Below are 19,252 nucleotides of genomic sequence, written 5' to 3'. Positions count from 1 at the left end.
AAATGATAATACTGTACTTCATAAAGTAATAGTATGTTCCCAAACCAGAGACTGCATGCTGAGTAACATGAACAAAAAGAATGACCTTGTGTGATTAAAGGGGTCATAGCTTATGATTATTTTGTACTATTTTTGTCAATATGGCATGTAGAAAAATATTTGCCTGTACTTGACTTGATTTAATTTATAGCCCTCCTATCAATTAGGCAAGTTACAGGTAAAAGCATACACACTTATCAATAGCTGCTGTATTCTTGAGCTTTGCTTATTTGTCTTACTGGAACTTATGATTGCTCATATGAAAAGAGCCTCATAAGCAGTGGCGTACCAAGGGGAGGGAGGTCCGCCCTGGGTGCACACTCCAAGGGGGTGCACAGCCGGCCGGATCCGAAAGCTCCCGCGCTGCTGAAAACAGCAAGTCAGTGCAGCTGCTGTATTTATTTCAGAGCCGAGTCGGCAGCCGCGCTGAAGTGCATGAAGGTCCCGCAATGATTACTTTTGCTGCTGCTGCTTCGGAAGAGGTAAGTGACGTCGGAGGGAGATGGACCAGCAGCCGCAGTCATTGCGAGACCTCTGCCAGCCCAGCCCCCCTCCGACGTCACTTACCTTGTCCGAAGCAGCGGCAGCAAAAATATTCATCGTGGGACCTTGCTGATTTCGATGGAGAGAGAAGAAGCATATCGTGGTGGTAGAATGAGATAAAGGGGATCAGGGTGGTATGGAAGTGTGGTAAAGGGTGAGAAAGGGGGTCAGGGTGGTATGGAAGCATGGTGAAGGGTGAGAAAGGGGGTCAGGGTGGTATTGAAGTGTGGCGAAGGGTGAGAAAGGGGATCAGGGTGGTATGGAAACGTGGTGAAGGGTGAGAAAGGGGGTCAGGGTGGTATGGAAGTGTGCTGAAGGGTGAGAAAGGGGTCAGGGTGGTATGGAAGTGTGGTAAAGGGTGAGAAAGGGGGTCAGGGTGGTATGGAAGCATGGTGAAGGGTGAGAAATGGGGTCAGGGTGGTATGGAAGTGTGGTAAAGGGTGAGAAAGGGGGTCAGGGTGGTATGGAAGTGTGGTAAAGGGTGAGAAAGGGTCAGGGTGGTATGGAAGCATAGTGAAGGGTGAGAAAGGGGGTCAGGGTAGTATTGAAGTATATCGAAGGGTGAGAAAGGGGGTCAGGGTGGTATGGAAACGTGGTGAAGGGTGAGAAAGGGGGTCAGGGTGGTATGGAAGTGTGGTGAAGTGTGAGAAAGGGGGTCAGGGTGGTATGGAAGTGTGGTGAAGGGTGAGAAGGGTCAGGGTGGTATTGAACTGTGGTGAAGGGTAAGAAAGGGGGTCAGGGTGGTATGGAAGTGTGGTGAAGGGTGAGAAAGGGGGTCAGGGTGGTATGAAAGCGTGGTGAAGGGTGAGAAAGAGGACAGATGCTGATGGAAGTGGGGGGAAGGGGGAGGAGAGAGTGAAATGCCAGACCAGGGGGGTGTGGGAGAGATGGAAGGCGGAGGCATAAAGTTTCTGGAAAGTGAATAGAAGGAGAGAAGATGCCATATAGAAGGGGCAGAGAGAGGGTAGACCGTGGATGAAAAGAAGAGAGTGAAGAGAAGATGAGGAAAGCAGAAACCAGAGAAGACAAGGTAGAAAAAAATTATATATTTTTTTTTTGCTTTAGGGGAGATGCATTGCTGTTTCTGTGGTGTTGCATTGTATGAAGAGACCAGCTTCTTGGTGCTTCAGTTTAATCTTTGTCTATGTATTTTTATTCTATCTCCCCATTTACAAAACTGTAGAGCGTTTTTTTAGCGTTGGCATCTGAGCTGTTACCACCATGGTTAAAAACCACACTACAGTTTTGTAAAAGGGGGAGGGGTTAGTTTGTGATTACATACTAGGTGAAGGTATTTTCTATGTTCTGTGTGTTCAAAAAGACATGGTTTTCTGTTAGGATTGACTGTAGGATTGATCTGTACTAGTCTGGCTTGTTTAGTTTTACAATGGGTTTATTGACATACTGCTCACTGCAGTATGTAAGATGCTGCCTTTTCTTAGGTACACTCTTGTGTGTCGTGTGGATTGTTACTAAAAATCATGTTTTTCATACAGATGGGGGTGTGTCAAAAAATGATAGGCTCTGGGTGCCACATATGCTAGGTACGCCACTGCTCATAAGTTTTGGGAAGTGATTACAAGTTTCTTACATCTTGGTTTTATAGATAACAAAAATGCCATGCTCGTGCCTATTTCATAATGTAAAAAGAATATATTGGTAGTTCCTCTCTCAACTCATTTGACAACTTTTCTTTATTTCACAGTTGCAGGCATGTATTAATCAGAACACTCTCTGCTGCTTGTGGTGTCTGTAGTGCCTTAAAGTAACAATGGGATTTGGAAGTGATCTGAAGGATTCCCATGATGCTTTGTTAAAACTGCAAGACTGGGAACTGCGACTTTTGGAAACTGTGAAGAAATTCATGACCTTGAGAATTAAAAGTGACAAAGATTATGCATCTACTTTGCAGAGCCTTTGTAATCAAGTTGACAGGGAAAGTTCTTTGCAACTGGATTACATTAGCAATCTGTCAAAGGTAAGAAAACTATTTCAGTACAAATTGGAAAGTAGAACTGATTTATTCTAATATTTTTTATCTGATAATTTGCCAAAATATCTGTGAGGGGAGGTAAAATGTTTGTGTTAAATCTGTGTAGAAAGTGCAGCTCAAGCTGACATATTCAAATAATTTAGTTAGACATGTGTATTCTCCCTTGCATTGTGTTTTAGGATTGATTGTCTGACTTGCATTTGTTGTTTTTGCCCCATTCCATTTTTTCCTGATAAGGTAATGTTAGTTCATTTTAATGCATGGAGCTAAACACATAGGTCAGTACCTTTTTATTTGACTAATTTAATACATTTCTTAATTTACTTTGAGAGCCCTTCATCAGTGTAATTCCTGAAAGTTGGTGGAAAAATAAATGCATTAAGTTGGCCCAATAAACTGGTACCACCTTATATTTTTGCAGGGTTTAGTTTAACCTGTTTTATAGTCATAGGGAGAGTTTTGCCAGAAAATTAACCCCCTTTTCTACAAAGCCGCGTGGTAATGGCCCCAAAACCCATAGAGATTTAAAGGGCTTTGAGGCTGTTGCCATGCGGCAGCCGCTAACGTGGCTTTGTAGAAGAGGGAGTAAGTCTCTCATAAGCCCTTTGTGAATATTTGGACTTACCTTCCAATGAATGGCCTTGTCCCCGCAGTTAAGGGAGGGAAGGCGCGCGGTCACCGATCGCACGCAGCCCCCTCCCTCCCTAGGCCAAATCTATCTCCAGCCCTCCCTCCCCCTTACCTTCACGGCACTTTTGTAAAAAATTTACTGAAGCCGGCGAAGCCTGCCTGCCTGCAGTCGCGTATGTGTGGGCGGAAGTTTCTCCTCTGACGCAACCGTAAGTTGCGTCAGAGGAGAAGCTTCCACCCACACACGTGCCTTCCCTCCCTTAACTGCGGGGTCAAGGCCATTCACCGCTCCACGGGGTGAGTACTTATTCCCCCCCACCATTTGGCTACCCGCGGGTAACTGCCACCGTGTCATTCTCTAGTTCTTATTTTCTCTTGAAAGTAATGAGCTAGTTCTGTTGCATTTGGTTGCTGTATGTTGGAGTCATCAGTTATGTCTTTGGTATCTATGATTGAGTTGAATATTCTGAAAAGGCTTTTAGAAGTGTTTTTTGATTTCACTATTTGATCTTCAAAACATTGTTCCTTTGCCTTGTCTGTCGCTTCTTTGTTTTAGTTCCTCCCTCCAGTTGATGTAGTGTTCTTGGCCTTTCCTCCAAGCTCTTTCCATTCTCTGTACTTTTTTCTATAGTATTAGTAATGAGTTTGAGTACCAGGAGTTATGTCTAGGTTTATAAATAAATTTCTTCTATGAATGGTGCAGTATCCACTCCATTTCCAGATATACCCTTGGCGGCTGACTGTAGCCTTCCAGGATTTTCCTCTGTGAACATCTCTCCTCTATGCCCTTTCCCTATCCTTCCTCGTGTGATAAGCATTGCCCCTCTGTGTCTGTATGATCTTGTGATGGATTTAAATGCTTTATAAATATTGTTCATACTACTTGTTTAATTTATGATTGCGGTCTTTATAACTTTTTTTTCATGATCATATGAATTGGGAAAATATTACCAGTTGCATGGATGTTTATTAATCTATTTGCCAAAGTATCTGTGCCCTAATTCACTGGCAGTTCAGATTTTTTTAATGCATGTTGTCTATGAAGATTTAACCGAGTATACCATTTGACATTTCCCCCACAGTCCTGGCTGCATATGGTACAGCAGACAGAACAACTTAGCAGAATAATGAAGACTCATGCAGAAGACCTCAATTCAGGACCACTACACAGGCTTACCCTCATGATCAAAGATAAGCAGCAAGTAAAGAAGAGCTATGCAAGTATTCATCAACAAATTGAGGCAGAGATGTGGAAGGTACTTTGTTCAGAATAATCATACTTTTTCTTAATTTTTCTGTTCTTCTGTAAACTGAGTAATATATATAGTATGTTCAGTCACTCTAATGCAGGTACTATTTTTAGGCCCTCGGTATGTTACCATTGTTCTGGAACGTTGCCCACTTCACTGCTGTAACCTTACGCAAGTGCTTTCCTGCGTTTGTATGCGATTGTGAGATGGAGTGGAGAGGACAATCAGAAGCAATTAAGGAAAGATTTTATAAACTATAATGAGTTTTACCTCATGCAAAGTTGTCATTTCTTTAATAAGACATTAACTATTTTTTCTGTGGCCCTACAAATCCAAAATGTGGCCCTGCAAATGGTTTGAGTTTGAGACCGCTGCTCTAGTGTGGTTACCGACTTCTTTTTTTTTTTTTTTTTTTAATTTGTACTGAAAAAATTAAGGACATTCATACCTTCTTTCTATTTGCCTTTGGGCTCCAGTAACCATGTGTTATTTAAAAAGAGAGCTCATTTAGTTGTCTTTTGGAACATTTGTAAACATAGTCTTGTTAGAGAAACCAGATAGCCATCTCTGAAACTTGTATTTTATATTCATTCACAGTAGATTACAGATATATCAACTTTGGGAAGAGATTTACAGTATATTTCAGGGGTGTCCAACCTGCGGCTCCGTGAAGTATTTTGTGCGGCCCTGGTCAAGGGCGCTGCAGTGTTTTCCTCTGTTGCCCCCGAGTGTTTACTGTCTTGCTGGCTCCCTCCTCTGTCTTGCTGCAGCGTTTGTTCGGCCCCAGAAATATTTTTTCGGCCAATGCGGCCCAGAGAAGCCAAAAGTTGGACACCCCTAGTATATTTGTTTTGTTTTATTTATACTTTCACAGTTTCTAAACTCTACTATCCCATGTACTAGGTGGTTTGGTCACCAGAAGTAACTGTTTGGTGAACTACTTTTCTGTTTCTCTTTCAACATGCCTGCACATTTGCTTAGTTAAATAGCATTTGAAAACTGTTTGGTAGCTCTCTCCGAGGTATTAGCTGTGTATGGAAAGGGGGACAGTAGTATAAGCTGTTGCTTAAAGAGATTTAATGTGTAGCTGAAGAGCTACTGTAAAGAAGAAGAATTAAAATTTCATAGGGACTGGGGTTCTTCCTGGAGGGGTGGAAGACATTAGAGACCTGCTGGCTTTCATAGTTTTCAAAGAAAATAATGCTCATCAGAGAAGATTAGGGTTAGCAGATATCGGAAGTTAACTGAAAGCTGAAGTACAAGCCAGACCAGAGACTGACACCCATTTTGGAAGACTTAAGAGTCTTTTGCTGTTACCATTTGGCTTCCTGAAGAAATTTTGAAACGTGGCACGTCGAGGCCAAAGAACTATACACATAAGATAAGTGCTTCTTCGATAATATAATTTTTCAAGTCATGCACATATAAAAGTGTGTTAAGGTGGAAGTTTTACAATGATTGGGTGGTGAGGTTTTTTGGGGACTTTCTGTCCCCTTTTTCCTCCATATCTCTGAGCACAATCTACCCACTGATTAAAGACTAAGGAATATGGAGTTCTAAGAGGATTTTTAAGAAGTTACAGCAATTACACTATTATGTTTTTTGTTTATTTTCTTGAATTTTTTCATGCTGTTTGTGTTTTGAAATTATTTTCCTCTTGTTAGTTTTGACATCAGAGAAGATTGGCAGTAATTTAAATTATGCAGTCAGTAGTAGATGGAAGATGTTTGTGTTAGATTGTTCCTCAAACAAATAAAGTAAATGGAGAGGACCATAAAGACACCATGCCCCAAACAATTTTCTGTGGATGTGACTAAGTTCCATAACAAAATTATGTAAGAAAGACCAATATGGGGCTGAGCTGTAGTTAATCTTTTTTGTGAAAATTGGCCAGCAAACCCATTCTTGCATATGTTTTTGTTAAATAATGAGGTACTTTGGGTGATACTGCATTGCAACAGATCATTAATACGGACTGTAGTAAATTTTTGTTTGTAGCACACTAAATTTGCTACTATTTTCCCCCCAAATAAGACCGAGACTTAAATTAATTTTTTCTCCAAAAGGCGCATTGAGGCTTATTTTTAAGAGATGTCTTATTTTCTCATGTACAACAAACTACATTTATTCTACGTTCTATTCCTGTGGGAGAGGCCTTAGACATCTGAGCCAATCAGGGCCTTAGGCCCTACCCCAGTGCATCCCAGAATGCACCGGGAAGGGGAAGGCCCACATCCCTCTTGCCAACCATCAGATAAAGGTAAGGGGAGCATTTGGGGTGTAGTCGGGGAGTGTCAGGGGGATCTTAGGGGTGTCAGGGAGTGTCAAGGGGATCATGGGGTGTCAGGGTGGAGTTGAGGAGTGTCAGGGGAATGTTGGGGTATCGGGGAATGTTGGGGTGGAGTCTGGGAGTGTTAGGGTGGAGTCAGAGAGTATTAGGGGTATCTTGGGAGTGTTGGGGTGGAGTTGGGGGAGTGTCATGGATGGAGTTGGGGTAGTGTCATGGATGGAGTTGGGGGAGTGTCATGGGTGGAGTTGGGGGAGTGTCATGGGTGGAGTTGGGGGGAGTGTCATGGGTGGAGTTGGGGGAGTGTCATGGGTGGAGTTGGGGGAGTGTCTTGGGTGGAGTTGGGGGGAGTGTTATGGGTGGAGTTGGGGGAGTGTCATGGGTAGAGTTGGGGGAGTGTCATGGGTGGAGTTGGGGAGTGTTTGGTGGGGTTCAGGGGTGATGGGACCAGTGGCAAGAGGGAGTGGTTATCCTTCCTTGGACTGTGTAGGGAGGGTTCGCTGTTGCGGCAGGAGGAATTGGGCACTCCTCCTGCCACAGACATTCAGGGGGCGCGCTTTGGGGGTTGGTCTTAACTGGGGTTTATTTTTGAGCATCTTGAAAATCATGTTTGGGCTTATTTTTCTGGTTAGGTCTTATTTTCAGGTAAATAAAGTATTTGTTGAAAGGAAACACAGTACAATATCTTTAAAAAAGAAATCTTTTTGCAACCACACCTGAAAAATATTTTCATTCATTTTCAATTGTGTGTTCCAATTTTTTGTCTGAAGACATTGTTAAAATACTTTGCATCAGGAAACACACAAAAGTGCTGTTAATATATTTGCATATACCGAGAATCTGTATATTTCTCCTTGATGATAATTTGATAGCCTTTAATATTGTACCTAAGTTCCCTCTGTTTTCTGTAACCCCACCTTCTGTTACCCCGCTCTCTGAAACTGTGTTTGTTCTACTGTTACCCGCCCTGAGCTTTCTGGGAGGGTAGTAAATAAATAAATCTAGATGATTTATAGCATAGAAGTCAGAGACTTCAACCATTGACACTTGTTCCAATTTATTAAAGAGGCCATATATAAACTTTTAAATTGAAAATACTTGGAGAACAGCCAAGATTTCAGTAGTTTCTAGAACTTCATATACCAGAGGATGTGGTAAGAGTGGATAGCATAGCTGGTTTTAAGAAGGGTTTGGACGAGTTCCTGGAGGAAAAGTCCATAGTCTGTTATTGAGAAAGACATGGGGAAGCCACTGCTTGACCTGTATTGCTAGCATGGAATATTGTTGCACCTTGGGTTTTGGCCAGGTAGTAGTGACCTGTATTGGTCACCGTGAGAACGGGCTACTGAGCTTGATGGACCATTGGTCTGACCCAGTAAGGCTATTCTTATGTTCCTGTTCACATCTAATGACCACAGTTAATGAGTTCCACAAACTTGGAATTACTGTACTAAAACATTTCCTGTGAGGTGAAGCCAGATAAATGGAGGAAATCTTTGGTGATTCATGTTTATTTAATTGAATCCAAGGGCTAGATACTGAATTTGGTCTGATTTTCAATAAAGAAGCCAAATAAATAGGACAGCTACTGTATAGTACTTTGAAAGCCAGATACAGTTCTTTAAAATCAGTGTGGCCCTCCACAATAAAGGGAGACCATGGAGGACAGGGATGTTGGGAATGAGAAGGTGAAGAACTTAGTCTGGAAGTCTGTATGTAATAATAACATCTTAATGAGCAGAAATATAAAGAAATGTTTTCAGAGATTAGGAAAGCTGGAGAAATGGACAACACTATAATAATGGATGATTTCAATTACTCCAACATTGCCCGGTTAAATGTTACATTGGGGAATGCTATGGAGGTAAAATTCCTAGATGTCATAAATGACTGCTTCTTGGAGCAACTGGTCCCTGAACCGACAAGAGGGGGTGCTATTTTAGATTTGGTCCTTAGTGGAATGCAAGACATAGTACGGGAGTTAACTGTGTTGGGTCCGCTGGGAAACAGTGATCATAACGTGATTTAATTTAAGCTGATACTGGGAATAACGTTGCAAAAGAAATCTACTGTAGGGGTGTTTAATTTTTGAATGGGCGACTATGATAAAATGAGGAAAATGGTTAAAAAGAAGTTAAAAGGATCAGTTGCAAAGGTTAGGACTGTAAACCAGGCGTGGATGTTAAAGACCTAACACCGCATATATACTGCTTAAGAAATCCCTGGAAAAAGACCTAACACTACAAGTCCTCTTCCTTCCCGCGACTAACTCCCCAACCCCTGAAACAACCTACTGTACTCTTCACTCTCCTTGAAAATGACCAGACATCTTTTGTAATCCACCTTCCTTAACTTTTTGTAATCCGCCTTGAACCACGAGGTAATGGCGGAATAGAAATCCCTAATGTAATGTAATGTAATTTTAAAGTACTGTCGTGGAAGACCAGACCAGATGTATTCCACGTATCGACAAAGGTGGAAAGAAGAGGAAACTAGAGCTGGCTTGGTTAAAAGGGGAAATGAAAGAGGCTATTAGAGCCAAAAAAGCATCCTTTAATGAGTTAAAAAAAGATCTGAATGAAGAAAATGGGAAGAAACACAAGCACTGGCAAGTTAGATGAAGAGAAACTTGCAAAAGAGGCAAAAACTCGTAGCAATTTTTACATAGTAACATAGTAGATGACGGCAGATAAAGACCCGAATGGTCCATCCAGTCTGCCCAACCTGATTCAATTTAAATTTTTTTTTTTTTTTTTTTTCTTTTTAGCTATTTCTGGGCGAGAATCCAAAGCTCTACCCGGTACTGTGCCTGAGTTCCAACTGCCAAAATCTCCGTCAAGACCCACTCCAGCCCATCTACACCCTCCCAGCCATTGAAGCCCTCCCCAGCCCATCCTCCACCAAATGGCCATACACAGACACAGACCGTGCAAGTCTGCCCAGTAACTGGCCTAGTTCAATATTTAATATTATTTTCTGATTCTAAATCCTCTGTGTTCATCCCACGCTTCTTTGAACTCAGTCACAGTTTTACTCTCCACCACCTCTCTCGGGAGCGCATTCCAGGCATCCACCACCCTCTCCGTAAAGTAGAATTTCCTAACATTGCCCCTGAATCTACCACCCCTCAACCTCAAATTATGTCCTCTGGTTTTACCATTTTCCTTTCTCTGGAAAATATTTTGTTCTACGTTAATACCCTTTAAGTATTTGAACGTCTGAATCATATCTCCCCTGTCTCTCCTTTCCTCTAGGGTATACATATTCAGGTCTTCCAGTCTCTCCTCATACGTCTTCTGGCGCAAGCCTCCTATCATTTTCGTCGCCCTCCTCTGGACCGCCTCAAGTCTTCTTATGTCTTTCGCCAGATACGGTCTCCAAAACTGAACACAATACTCCAAGTGGGGCCTCACCAATGACCTGTACAGGGGCATCAACACCTTCTTCCTTCTACTGACTACGCCTCTCTTTATACAGCCCAGAATCCTTCTGGCAGCAGCCACTGCCTTATCACACTGTTTTTTTCGCCTTTAGATCTTCGGACACTATCACCCCAAGGTCCCTCTCTCCGTCCGTGCATATCAGCTTCTCTCCTCCCAGCATATACGGTTCCTTCCTATTATTAATCCCCAAATGCATTACTCTGCATTTCTTTGCATTGAATTTTAGTTGCCAGGCATTAGACCATTCCTCTAACTTTTGCAGATCCTTTTTCATATTTTCCACTCCCTCTTCGGTGTCTACTCTGTTACAAATCTTGGTATCATCTGCAAAAAGGCACACTTTTCCTTCTAGCCCTTCAGCAATGTCACTTACATACATATTGAACAGGATTGGCCCCAGCACCGAACCCTGAGGGACTCCACTAGTCACCTTTCCTTCCTTCGAGCGACTTCCATTAACCACCACCCTCTGGCGTCTGTCCGATAGCCAGTTTCTGACCCAGTTCACCACTTTGGGTCCTAACTTCAGCCCTTCAAGTTTGTTCAACAGCCTCCTATGAGGAACTGTATCAAAGGCTTTGCTGAAATCCAAGTAAATTACATCTAGCATATGTCCTTGATCCAGCTCTCTGGTCACCCAATCAAAAAATTCAATCAGGTTCGTTTGGCACGATTTACCTTTTGTAAAGCCATGTTGCCTCGGATCCTGTAACCCATTAGATTCAAGGAAATACACTATCCTTTCTTTCAGCAACACTTCCATTATTTTTCCAACAACTGAAGTGAGGCTCACCGGCCTGTAGTTTCCTGCTTCATCCCTGTGACCACTTTTATGAATAGGGACCACATCCGCTCTCCTCCAATCCCCAGGAATCACTCCCGTCTCCAGAGATTTGTTGAACAAGTCTTTAATAGGTATATCAGAAGCAGAAAACAAGTGAGGGTATCTGTGAGACTGTTGGATGATCAAGGAGCGAAAGGAGCACTCAGGGAGGATAAGGACATAGCGGAAAGATGTAAAAGATCTACCTGAACCGGAAATGGTTTTCAAGCATGATGATGTGGAGGAACTGAAAGAAATCTCGGTGAATCTGAAAGATGTATTGAGCCAAATCGACAAGTTAAAAAGTGATAAATCACCAGGACCGGATGATATACATCCCATGGTATTAAAAGAACTCAAAAATGAAATTGCTGACCTGCTATTAGTGATCTGTAATCTGTCGCTAAAATCATCTGTAGTACTTGAAGATTGGAGGGTGGTCAATGTTATGCCGATTTTTAAAAAGGGCTCCAGGGGAGATCTGGGAAATTACAGAACGGTAAGCCTCACTTCAGTGACGGGCAAAATGGTAGAAACAATTATAAAAAATAAAATTGTGGAACACGTAGACAAACATGATTTAATGAGACGGAGTCAGCATGGGTTCAGCCGAGGGAGATCTTGCCTCACAAATTTGCTTGACTTCTTTGAAGGTATGAATAAACATGTGGATAAAGGTGAGCCAGTTGATATAGTATATCTAGATTTTCAGAAAGCTTTTGATAAAGTTCCTCATGAGAGGCTCCTGAGAAAATTCATGGAATAGGTGACAAAGTTCAGTTGTGGATTAGGAATTGGTTATCGGATAGAAAACAGAGGGTAGGGTTAAATGGTCATTTTTCTCAATGGAGGAGAGTAAACAATGGAGAGCCGCAGTGGTATGTACTGGGACCGGTGTTATTTAACTTAATTATAAACTAGTCTTTAAGCCCGTTACATTAACGGGTGCTGGAATAGATGTGTGTGTCTGTCTTTCTTTCTGTGTGTCTCTCTCTCCTTGACCGCTTTCTGTCTGTCTGTCTGTCTTTTTTTTTTTGTCTCTCTCTCTCTCTCTTTCTCTCTCTCTCTCTCCTTGACCGCTGTCTTTCTTTCTTTCTGTCTGTCTGTCTTTCCTCGGCTGTCCACCACCACCCCTTGCCTGCTCCCCCTGTCCAGCAGCAGCCCTTCTCCCTTCGTTTAATCTCCCCCCTGTCTAGCAGCAACTCTTCCCTGCTCCCCCTGTCCAGCAGTAGGCCTTCTCCCTTCCTTTTACCTTCCCCCTGTCCAGCAGCACCTCTTCCTTGCTCCCCCTTATCCAGCAGTAGGCCTTCTTCCTTCCTTTTACCTCCTCCCCTGTACAGTAGCACCCCTTCCCTGCTCCCCCTCTCCAGCAGCAGCCCTTCTTCTCCCTTCGTTTTACCTCCCCCCTGTCCAGCAGCACCTCTTCCCTACTCCCCCTGTCCAGCAGTAGGCCTTCTCCCTTTGTTTTACCTCACCCCTGTCCAGCAGCACCTCTTCCCTACTCCCCCTGTCCAGCAGTAGGCCTTCTCCCTTCCTTTTACCTCCCCCCTGTCCGGCAGCACCTCTTCCCTGCTCCCCCTGTCCAGCAATAGGCCTTCTCCCTTCCTTTTACCTTCCCTCTGTCCAGCAGCACCTCTTACCTGATCCCCCCTGTCCAGCAGTAGGCCTTCTCCTTTCCCTGCTCCCCCTGTCCAACATCCGCTAGCCCGGGCAGCCTCGGGGCTTTTTTTAGGCCAGCCCACCTCGCATTATCGAAGTGGGGCGGCCTAGCAAATGCCCTGCGACTGCTGCGTTTGCTGGTCCGGGAGTGAGAAGATGCGTCCCAGCAGCGGCAGCGCAGGAGTCAAACCTCCACCGCCGTCGCAAGCCGTCCCACACACCGGAAATCGAATTTGGACGGAGGCACACAGCACGGTGGCAGGGATCATCTGGAATTGAAAGGACGAGTGAGGTGATTAAATTTGCAGATTAAATTTGCAACTGTTCAAAGTTGTTAAAACGCATGCGGATTGTGAAAAATTGCAGGACATTGGAAGACTGGGCATCCAAATGGCAGATGAAATTTAATGTGGACAAATGCAAAGTGATGCACATTGGGAAGAATAACCTGAATCACAGTTACCGGATGCTAGGGTCCACCTTGGGGATTGGCACCCAAGAAAAGGATCTGGGTACCATTGTAGACAATACAATGAAACCTTCCGCCCAGTGTGCGGCAGCGGCCAATAAAGCAAACAGGATACTAGGAATTATTTAAAAAAGGGATGGTTAACAAGGCTAAGTATGTTATAATGCCCTGTATTGCCTCATGGTGCGACCTCATCTGGAGTATTGCGTTTAGTTCTGGTCTCTTTATCTCAAGAAAGATATAGTGGTGCGAAAAAAGGTTCAAAGAAGAACAACCAAGATGGTAAAGGAGATGAAACTCCTCTTGTATGAGGAAAGACTAAAACAGTTAGGGCTCTTCAGCTTGGAAAAGAGACGGCTGTGGGGAGATACGATTGAAGTCTACAAAATCTTGAGTGGAGTAGAACGGGTACAAGTGGATTGATTTTTGATTCTGTCATAAATTACAAAGACTAGGGGACACTCGATGAAGTTACAGGGAAATGCTTTTAAAACCAATAGGAGGAAATTTTTTTTCACTCAGAGAATAGTTAAGCTCTGGAACACGTTGCCAGAGGATGTGGTAAGAGCAGATAGCGTAGCTGGTTTTAAGAAAGGTTTGGACAAGTTCCTGGAGGAAAAGTCCATAGTCTGTTATTGAGAAAGACATGGGAGAAGCCACTGCTTGCCCTGTATCGGTAGCATGGAATATTGCTACACCTTGGGTTTTGGCCAGGCACTAGTGATCTGTATTGGCCACTGTGAGAACAGGCTACTGGGCTTGATGGACCATTGGTCTGACCCACTAAGGCTATTCTTATGTTCTTACTGGACAGATAGACTGGTTCTTCTGCAGAAAATAGGAAAGCTGAACCCCAAAGTTGATGAATGTAAGAGTCAATGGAAAATACCATTTTTAAATGTTAATTAAAGATATCGCTACTGATTATTTATATAGTCTGAAATATTTTGCTCACTTAACCTTTAATTTCAAGTGACCATAACCAATGTAATGAATTGTTATGCTAATTTTATTTTTTTAATGTATCAACAGGTGACAAAGGCAGAATTGGAGAAGCTAAAATCCAGTTACAGGCAGTTAACAAAAGAAGTCCACACTGCTAAGGAGAAGTTCAAGGAAGCTGTAGCAAAAGGTGTGTTGTAAACAGCCAATAAAAAGTTCAGAGCTTAATGTCTTACTTCTTTGGATTTTGTAGTTATGATGAAACGTTTTATTGTTAAAACATTATAGAAAGTATTGACATTCTCAAAAAAATGACAAAGGAGGGAATTTTATAAAGGTTTTTCCACATATAAGGCCTACTTGACATGCAGAGAAGGGCGTTTATAAAATTTTATGGCCCATTGCCTGCATGGGCATTCTAGGGGGTCATAGGTTAGACAGAGCAGAGCACTTTAAAGACCATTCTGTTGTATTTCCTGATCAGCCCAGATTCTTGGGTTTGTGCTGTTCTGCCAGCCGATGGAGATACTTAAGAACCTTATACAATCCCTGGCCAGATAGTGTTTCTCAGTCTCCAGCAGAACATATCAGAATGGTCTGTTCTTTATTCAGCTACTGGATTACTGATATCCTGACTCTGAAAAATAGCTCTTCATACTCCTATCTGTTTGTACTTAAAATTTTATATATACAGTACTCATGTGTATGTATATAAAATTTTATGTGTACAGTATGTACTCATGTATGTGTACAGTACTCATGTATATATAATTTTATATATACAGTATTCATGTGTATGTATACATAATTTTATTTATATATATATATATATATATATATATATATATATATATATATATATATATATATAATTTATCCATTCGTTCATTCAATTTTCTATACCGTTATCCCAGGGAAGCTCAGAACGGTTTACATGGATTTATGCAGGTATTCAAATATATTCATACATGAAATAGTTATACATTTTACCACATTTCAATAACTCCATTTCATGCTGTTGTGATGCTTTTTGTAACTAAGGAAGCATTTTACTAGCATATTTTATTCTTTATGCAAGGATTATTCTGTATTTTATAAAATACAGTATATAGGTCTGTGACATAGCTAGGGCTGAATGTGTCTTGGGTGGAAAATAGATTGTCTCCTTTATAGCCATTTCTCCCAAGGTGTTGTTTGTGTGTAGGGGGGGTCCAGTCAGTCAAAACATTAGTGCCAAGACACTGAGACTGGCATGTTTTGACCTATGTTAGTGCAGTCTTTGTAGCATATGCAGTATAGACTTGTGATATACTGATTAAGAGCAATAGCCTCATTGCTTCACAAATCAAGGGGGTAGATGTCACATATATCACTGTTCTTCAAGAATGGAGACTGATGGTTTCTGGTAGTGATGTGCAGTGGTGCCTTTTAGACTTATGTACTGAACTTTTCTTTGCCTATAGACACAGAATAGGAAAAGAACTCTGGACAGTAACAAAACCTTGCAAACACATATTCCAGTCTTATATATAAATTACATGCTAGCAGAATACCACACTTTAGTTACATGTGGAAAACACAAAAATATCCATCAACAAATATGAAAAAAAGGGACCACAGATCACTAATAGACATATAAAGGCAAAAAATTGAACTGGAAACTTCATGAAGTGAGGCTCTGCTTGTACAGGAGTGTTAAAGAAATGTAAGATAACACAGAGAGAGAGAGATTTCCCAAAGCATATACTAAAATAACATATTTTTGTCTATCTATGTTTGAGCATTGCCATCTCTTGTGTTTTTGATATTTCTTCTGTCTGCATGTCTGCTGTTTACTTTCCTTTGCATTCTATTCACCATGTCTAGCATCTTCCCTCTGTGTCCTAGTACCTATGCCCAGCATCTCTTTTTTGGGTTCCTGCACCTCCCCATGTCCAACTGCTCTCCTCTTCTCTTTCCTGCTGCACTCCCAGCTAGCATCTCTTCCTTGACCTCACCCCAACAGTTTAGCATTCCCTCTGCTTCCCCAGCATTTTTCTCTTTTCCCTCCAATGTGTTTGGTCTCTCCAGTGGCGTACCTAACATATGTGACACCCGGGGCCCATCATTTTTTGACACCCCTCCATCTATATGAAAAATATGATTTTTAGTAACAATCTACATATCGCACAACAAGAGTGTACCTAGGAAAAGGCAGCATCTTAAACACTGCAGTGAACACTAGAACACCAACACATACATTGTAAAACTAAACAAACCAGATCCTGCACAGTCAATTGATCCTGTACAGTCGATGCTGTCAGAAAGCCATGTCCCTTTCATACACACAGACAGATACACCCTTGCCCAATATGGAATAATCACAAACTAAAAATAGAACTGCCAAGAAACCAGACTCTGCATACAATGCAACACCACAAAAACAGTAATACATGTCCTCTAATACTGTGCAAAATATAAAGACAGTAGATGTAAATTTGAAAAAACTGATACATAACAATCACCACTTTACAAATTAACAAATAAAAATAAAACAAATAATGAGAAATAAGAAAATACCATTTTATTGGACTAATCCCCTTAAGCTTGGTCCTCATCCCCACAAACCACCTGATTCCATCCACACAAGCCTTGAATTGTTTTATATTGAACTGCGCTGAATGCCCCACGCTGCTCTCGACGCTCATAGGCTCCCTGCGCTAAAAACCACTATTGCGGTTTAGTAAAAGGGGGCCATAGTGCAAAATATAGACAGCAGATATAAATTCTCAAAACGGACACATTTTGATCACTAAATTGAAAATAAAATCATTTTTCCTACCTTTGTTTGGTAATTTCATCAGTCTCTGGTTGCACTTTATTCTTCTGACTGTGCATCCAATATTTTTTCCCTTCTTTCAGCCTCCTGTATGCTTCCTCTCCTCCAGACCTCATTCCCTCCCCCAACTTTTTCTTTGTTTCATCCTATCCCCTTCTTTCTTTCTCTCTCCATGCCCACTTTCTTTCTGTATGTCTGTCTTTCTCTCTCTCTCCCCACGCCCCATTTTTTTCTTTCTTTCACCCTGCCCCTTTCTTTCTTTCTGGCTCCCTGCCCTCCCCATGCCACCGCCGCCACAACCACCATGCTGCCTCCACCGCCGGGGAAAGGCTGCCACTGGCCATCGGAAACAGGCTGGCGCCGAATTCGCCCTGCTTGTTTCCCGCGGGCCGACCAACTCTGGCTGTCCGACGTCAATTCTAACGTCGGGGAGGACGTTCCGGGCCAGCCAGGCAGCGATTGGCTGGCCCAGAACGTCCTCTCGGACGTCAGAATTGACGTCAGACGGCTAAAGTTGGTCGGCCCGTGGGAAAAGAAGCAGGGTGAATTTGGAGAGAGGGAGAACTGGCGCCGGTTTCTTTCGCGGCAATGGCAACCATTCCCCTGTGGCAGGCCAGCTGTGCACCCCCTTGGGCCCGTGCACCCGGGGCGGACCGCCCCCCCTAGGTACGTCACTGGGTCTCTCCTCTCGCCCCATGCAGGTTTCCACATGGCAGATCACCAGTAGCAAAACAAACTGCTTCTGGCTGGCCCTGCCAGGGCCTTTTGTCTAGCATGTCCAGCCCACAGGAAGTTACATCAAAGGAGGCAGAATGCTGTAGAGGGAAGGCCCTGGTGAGCCTAGCCTGAAGAAGCCTGTTTTGATTGATGACAATGCCATTGACCCGCTGTAAGTGTTGAGAACCATGGAGAAGGATAGGGGTATAGGAAGTGATGCCAGACCCCCGGAGATGAAGAGCAGGGAGCTATTGTGTTAGATGATGGCACTTTGAGCAGGCGGTCCAGGGACTTTTTGCATTGTTTGCTCAATGGTAGCTATTTCCCTCTTACAGGTATATGTATAAGGTACTTGCACATTTACACCTTCGGAGTAGTGAAAAAAATTTTCTGTTAGAGTTTCCATGCTACTGGGGCTACTGGTGCCTGCTTATAAAGGCAGAGTGGCTCTTTATATAAATTATGCTTAAAATGGGTGTCTTTTTGGTCTTAACCCAGATGCTTTGTAAGAAATTTACCACAAAAGTTATCTATTTAGAAATGCTTTGACTTTTGTCTTCAGCACTTTGCCTTTTGGAGGTGGAAATTAATTCTTCTAAACTATTTTCAGCTAATGTAATGTTTCTGTGAGCTGTTAGATTAATATTGCTGAAAAGCTCTTTCATTTGCAAAACATGCACAGTGCAAGCAACAACTACTGCTATTCCTTGGATGTTTACCCCTGAGGGTGTATAAGCTTCAGCGAGAGGTTAATGCGCTTTCCATGCCAAATGATTTTTTGGGGGGCAAATCTTACCAATGTAAATATAATTGACTTATAGAGCAACAACAATTAGGTAACAATATTGTGGTATTGTATACAAGTTCCATATAATACCATTTTGTATTTGTATTTATTTATTTATACCACGCCTTTCCCAATAGAATACATACACAAACGGAATCATATCCAGTACAACAAATCAAACATGAATAAAACATAACAGTGATAATGTAAAGCCTCCTAAAATTACAAAGATGCTACCAGCATCTTGCATCAAAAAACTATAGATCAAGTCCCATATTTTATCTTACAGAAGAGGTGTTTCTTCAACATTTTCTTAAAATTACTCAAACATGTTTGCTGTCGTAAATATCCCGGAAGCTTATTCCACTCCCGAGGACTAACACATGAAAATATGCTAGCTCTAGACAGAGCTAGCCGCAGCTGTTTCACTGTCGGAATATGTAGGTCATCGTGAGTCACCGAGCGCAACATGCGCTGTGGTTCGTATGGCAGAATGCTATCCATCAAATGTTTCGGTGCCTTATCTATATATATAAAATCGTATGTATGTATGTATGTGCCGCGATCACGCAAAAACGGCTTGCCCGATTTGAACGAAACTTGGTATGCCGATCCCTCACTACCTGGGGTGATATGTTCTGGGGGGTCTCACGGCCCTCCTGCACATGTGGGCGGAGCTACAAACATAAAATCAGATTTCACCCATTCATGTCAATGGAAAAAATGTAAAACAGCTGCCAACGCAAAAACGGCTTGCCCGATTTGAACGAAACTTGGTATGCAGATCCCTCACTACCTGGGGTGATATGTTCTGGGGGTATCGCGGCCAACCTGCACACCTGGGCGGAGCTA

At 42.5% G+C, this 19,252-nt stretch overlaps 1 protein-coding gene across 2 annotated transcripts in view; it reads left to right on the top strand.

The window, feature by feature from the left end:
* The window catches only part of FER (FER tyrosine kinase), a 304,375-nt gene that overhangs the window by 40,549 nt on the left and 244,574 nt on the right, over positions 1 to 19,252 (top strand). For both annotated transcript variants that reach the window (XM_033929145.1, XM_033929146.1), the window contains exons 3-5: positions 2,288 to 2,560; positions 4,288 to 4,461; positions 14,169 to 14,268. In XM_033929145.1, the coding sequence (XP_033785036.1) occupies positions 2,354 to 2,560; positions 4,288 to 4,461; positions 14,169 to 14,268 (481 nt within the window). In that variant the 5' untranslated portion in view covers positions 2,288 to 2,353. The remainder of the gene's footprint in view (positions 1 to 2,287; positions 2,561 to 4,287; positions 4,462 to 14,168; positions 14,269 to 19,252) is intronic.

The sequence above is a fragment of the Geotrypetes seraphini genome, chromosome 1 (genome assembly GCF_902459505.1).
Source record: "Geotrypetes seraphini chromosome 1, aGeoSer1.1, whole genome shotgun sequence".
NCBI classification, from domain to species: domain Eukaryota; kingdom Metazoa; phylum Chordata; class Amphibia; order Gymnophiona; family Dermophiidae; genus Geotrypetes; species Geotrypetes seraphini.
The sequence above is the reverse complement of the archived record's forward strand: the minus strand, read 5'-3'. Positions and strand labels throughout refer to the sequence as shown.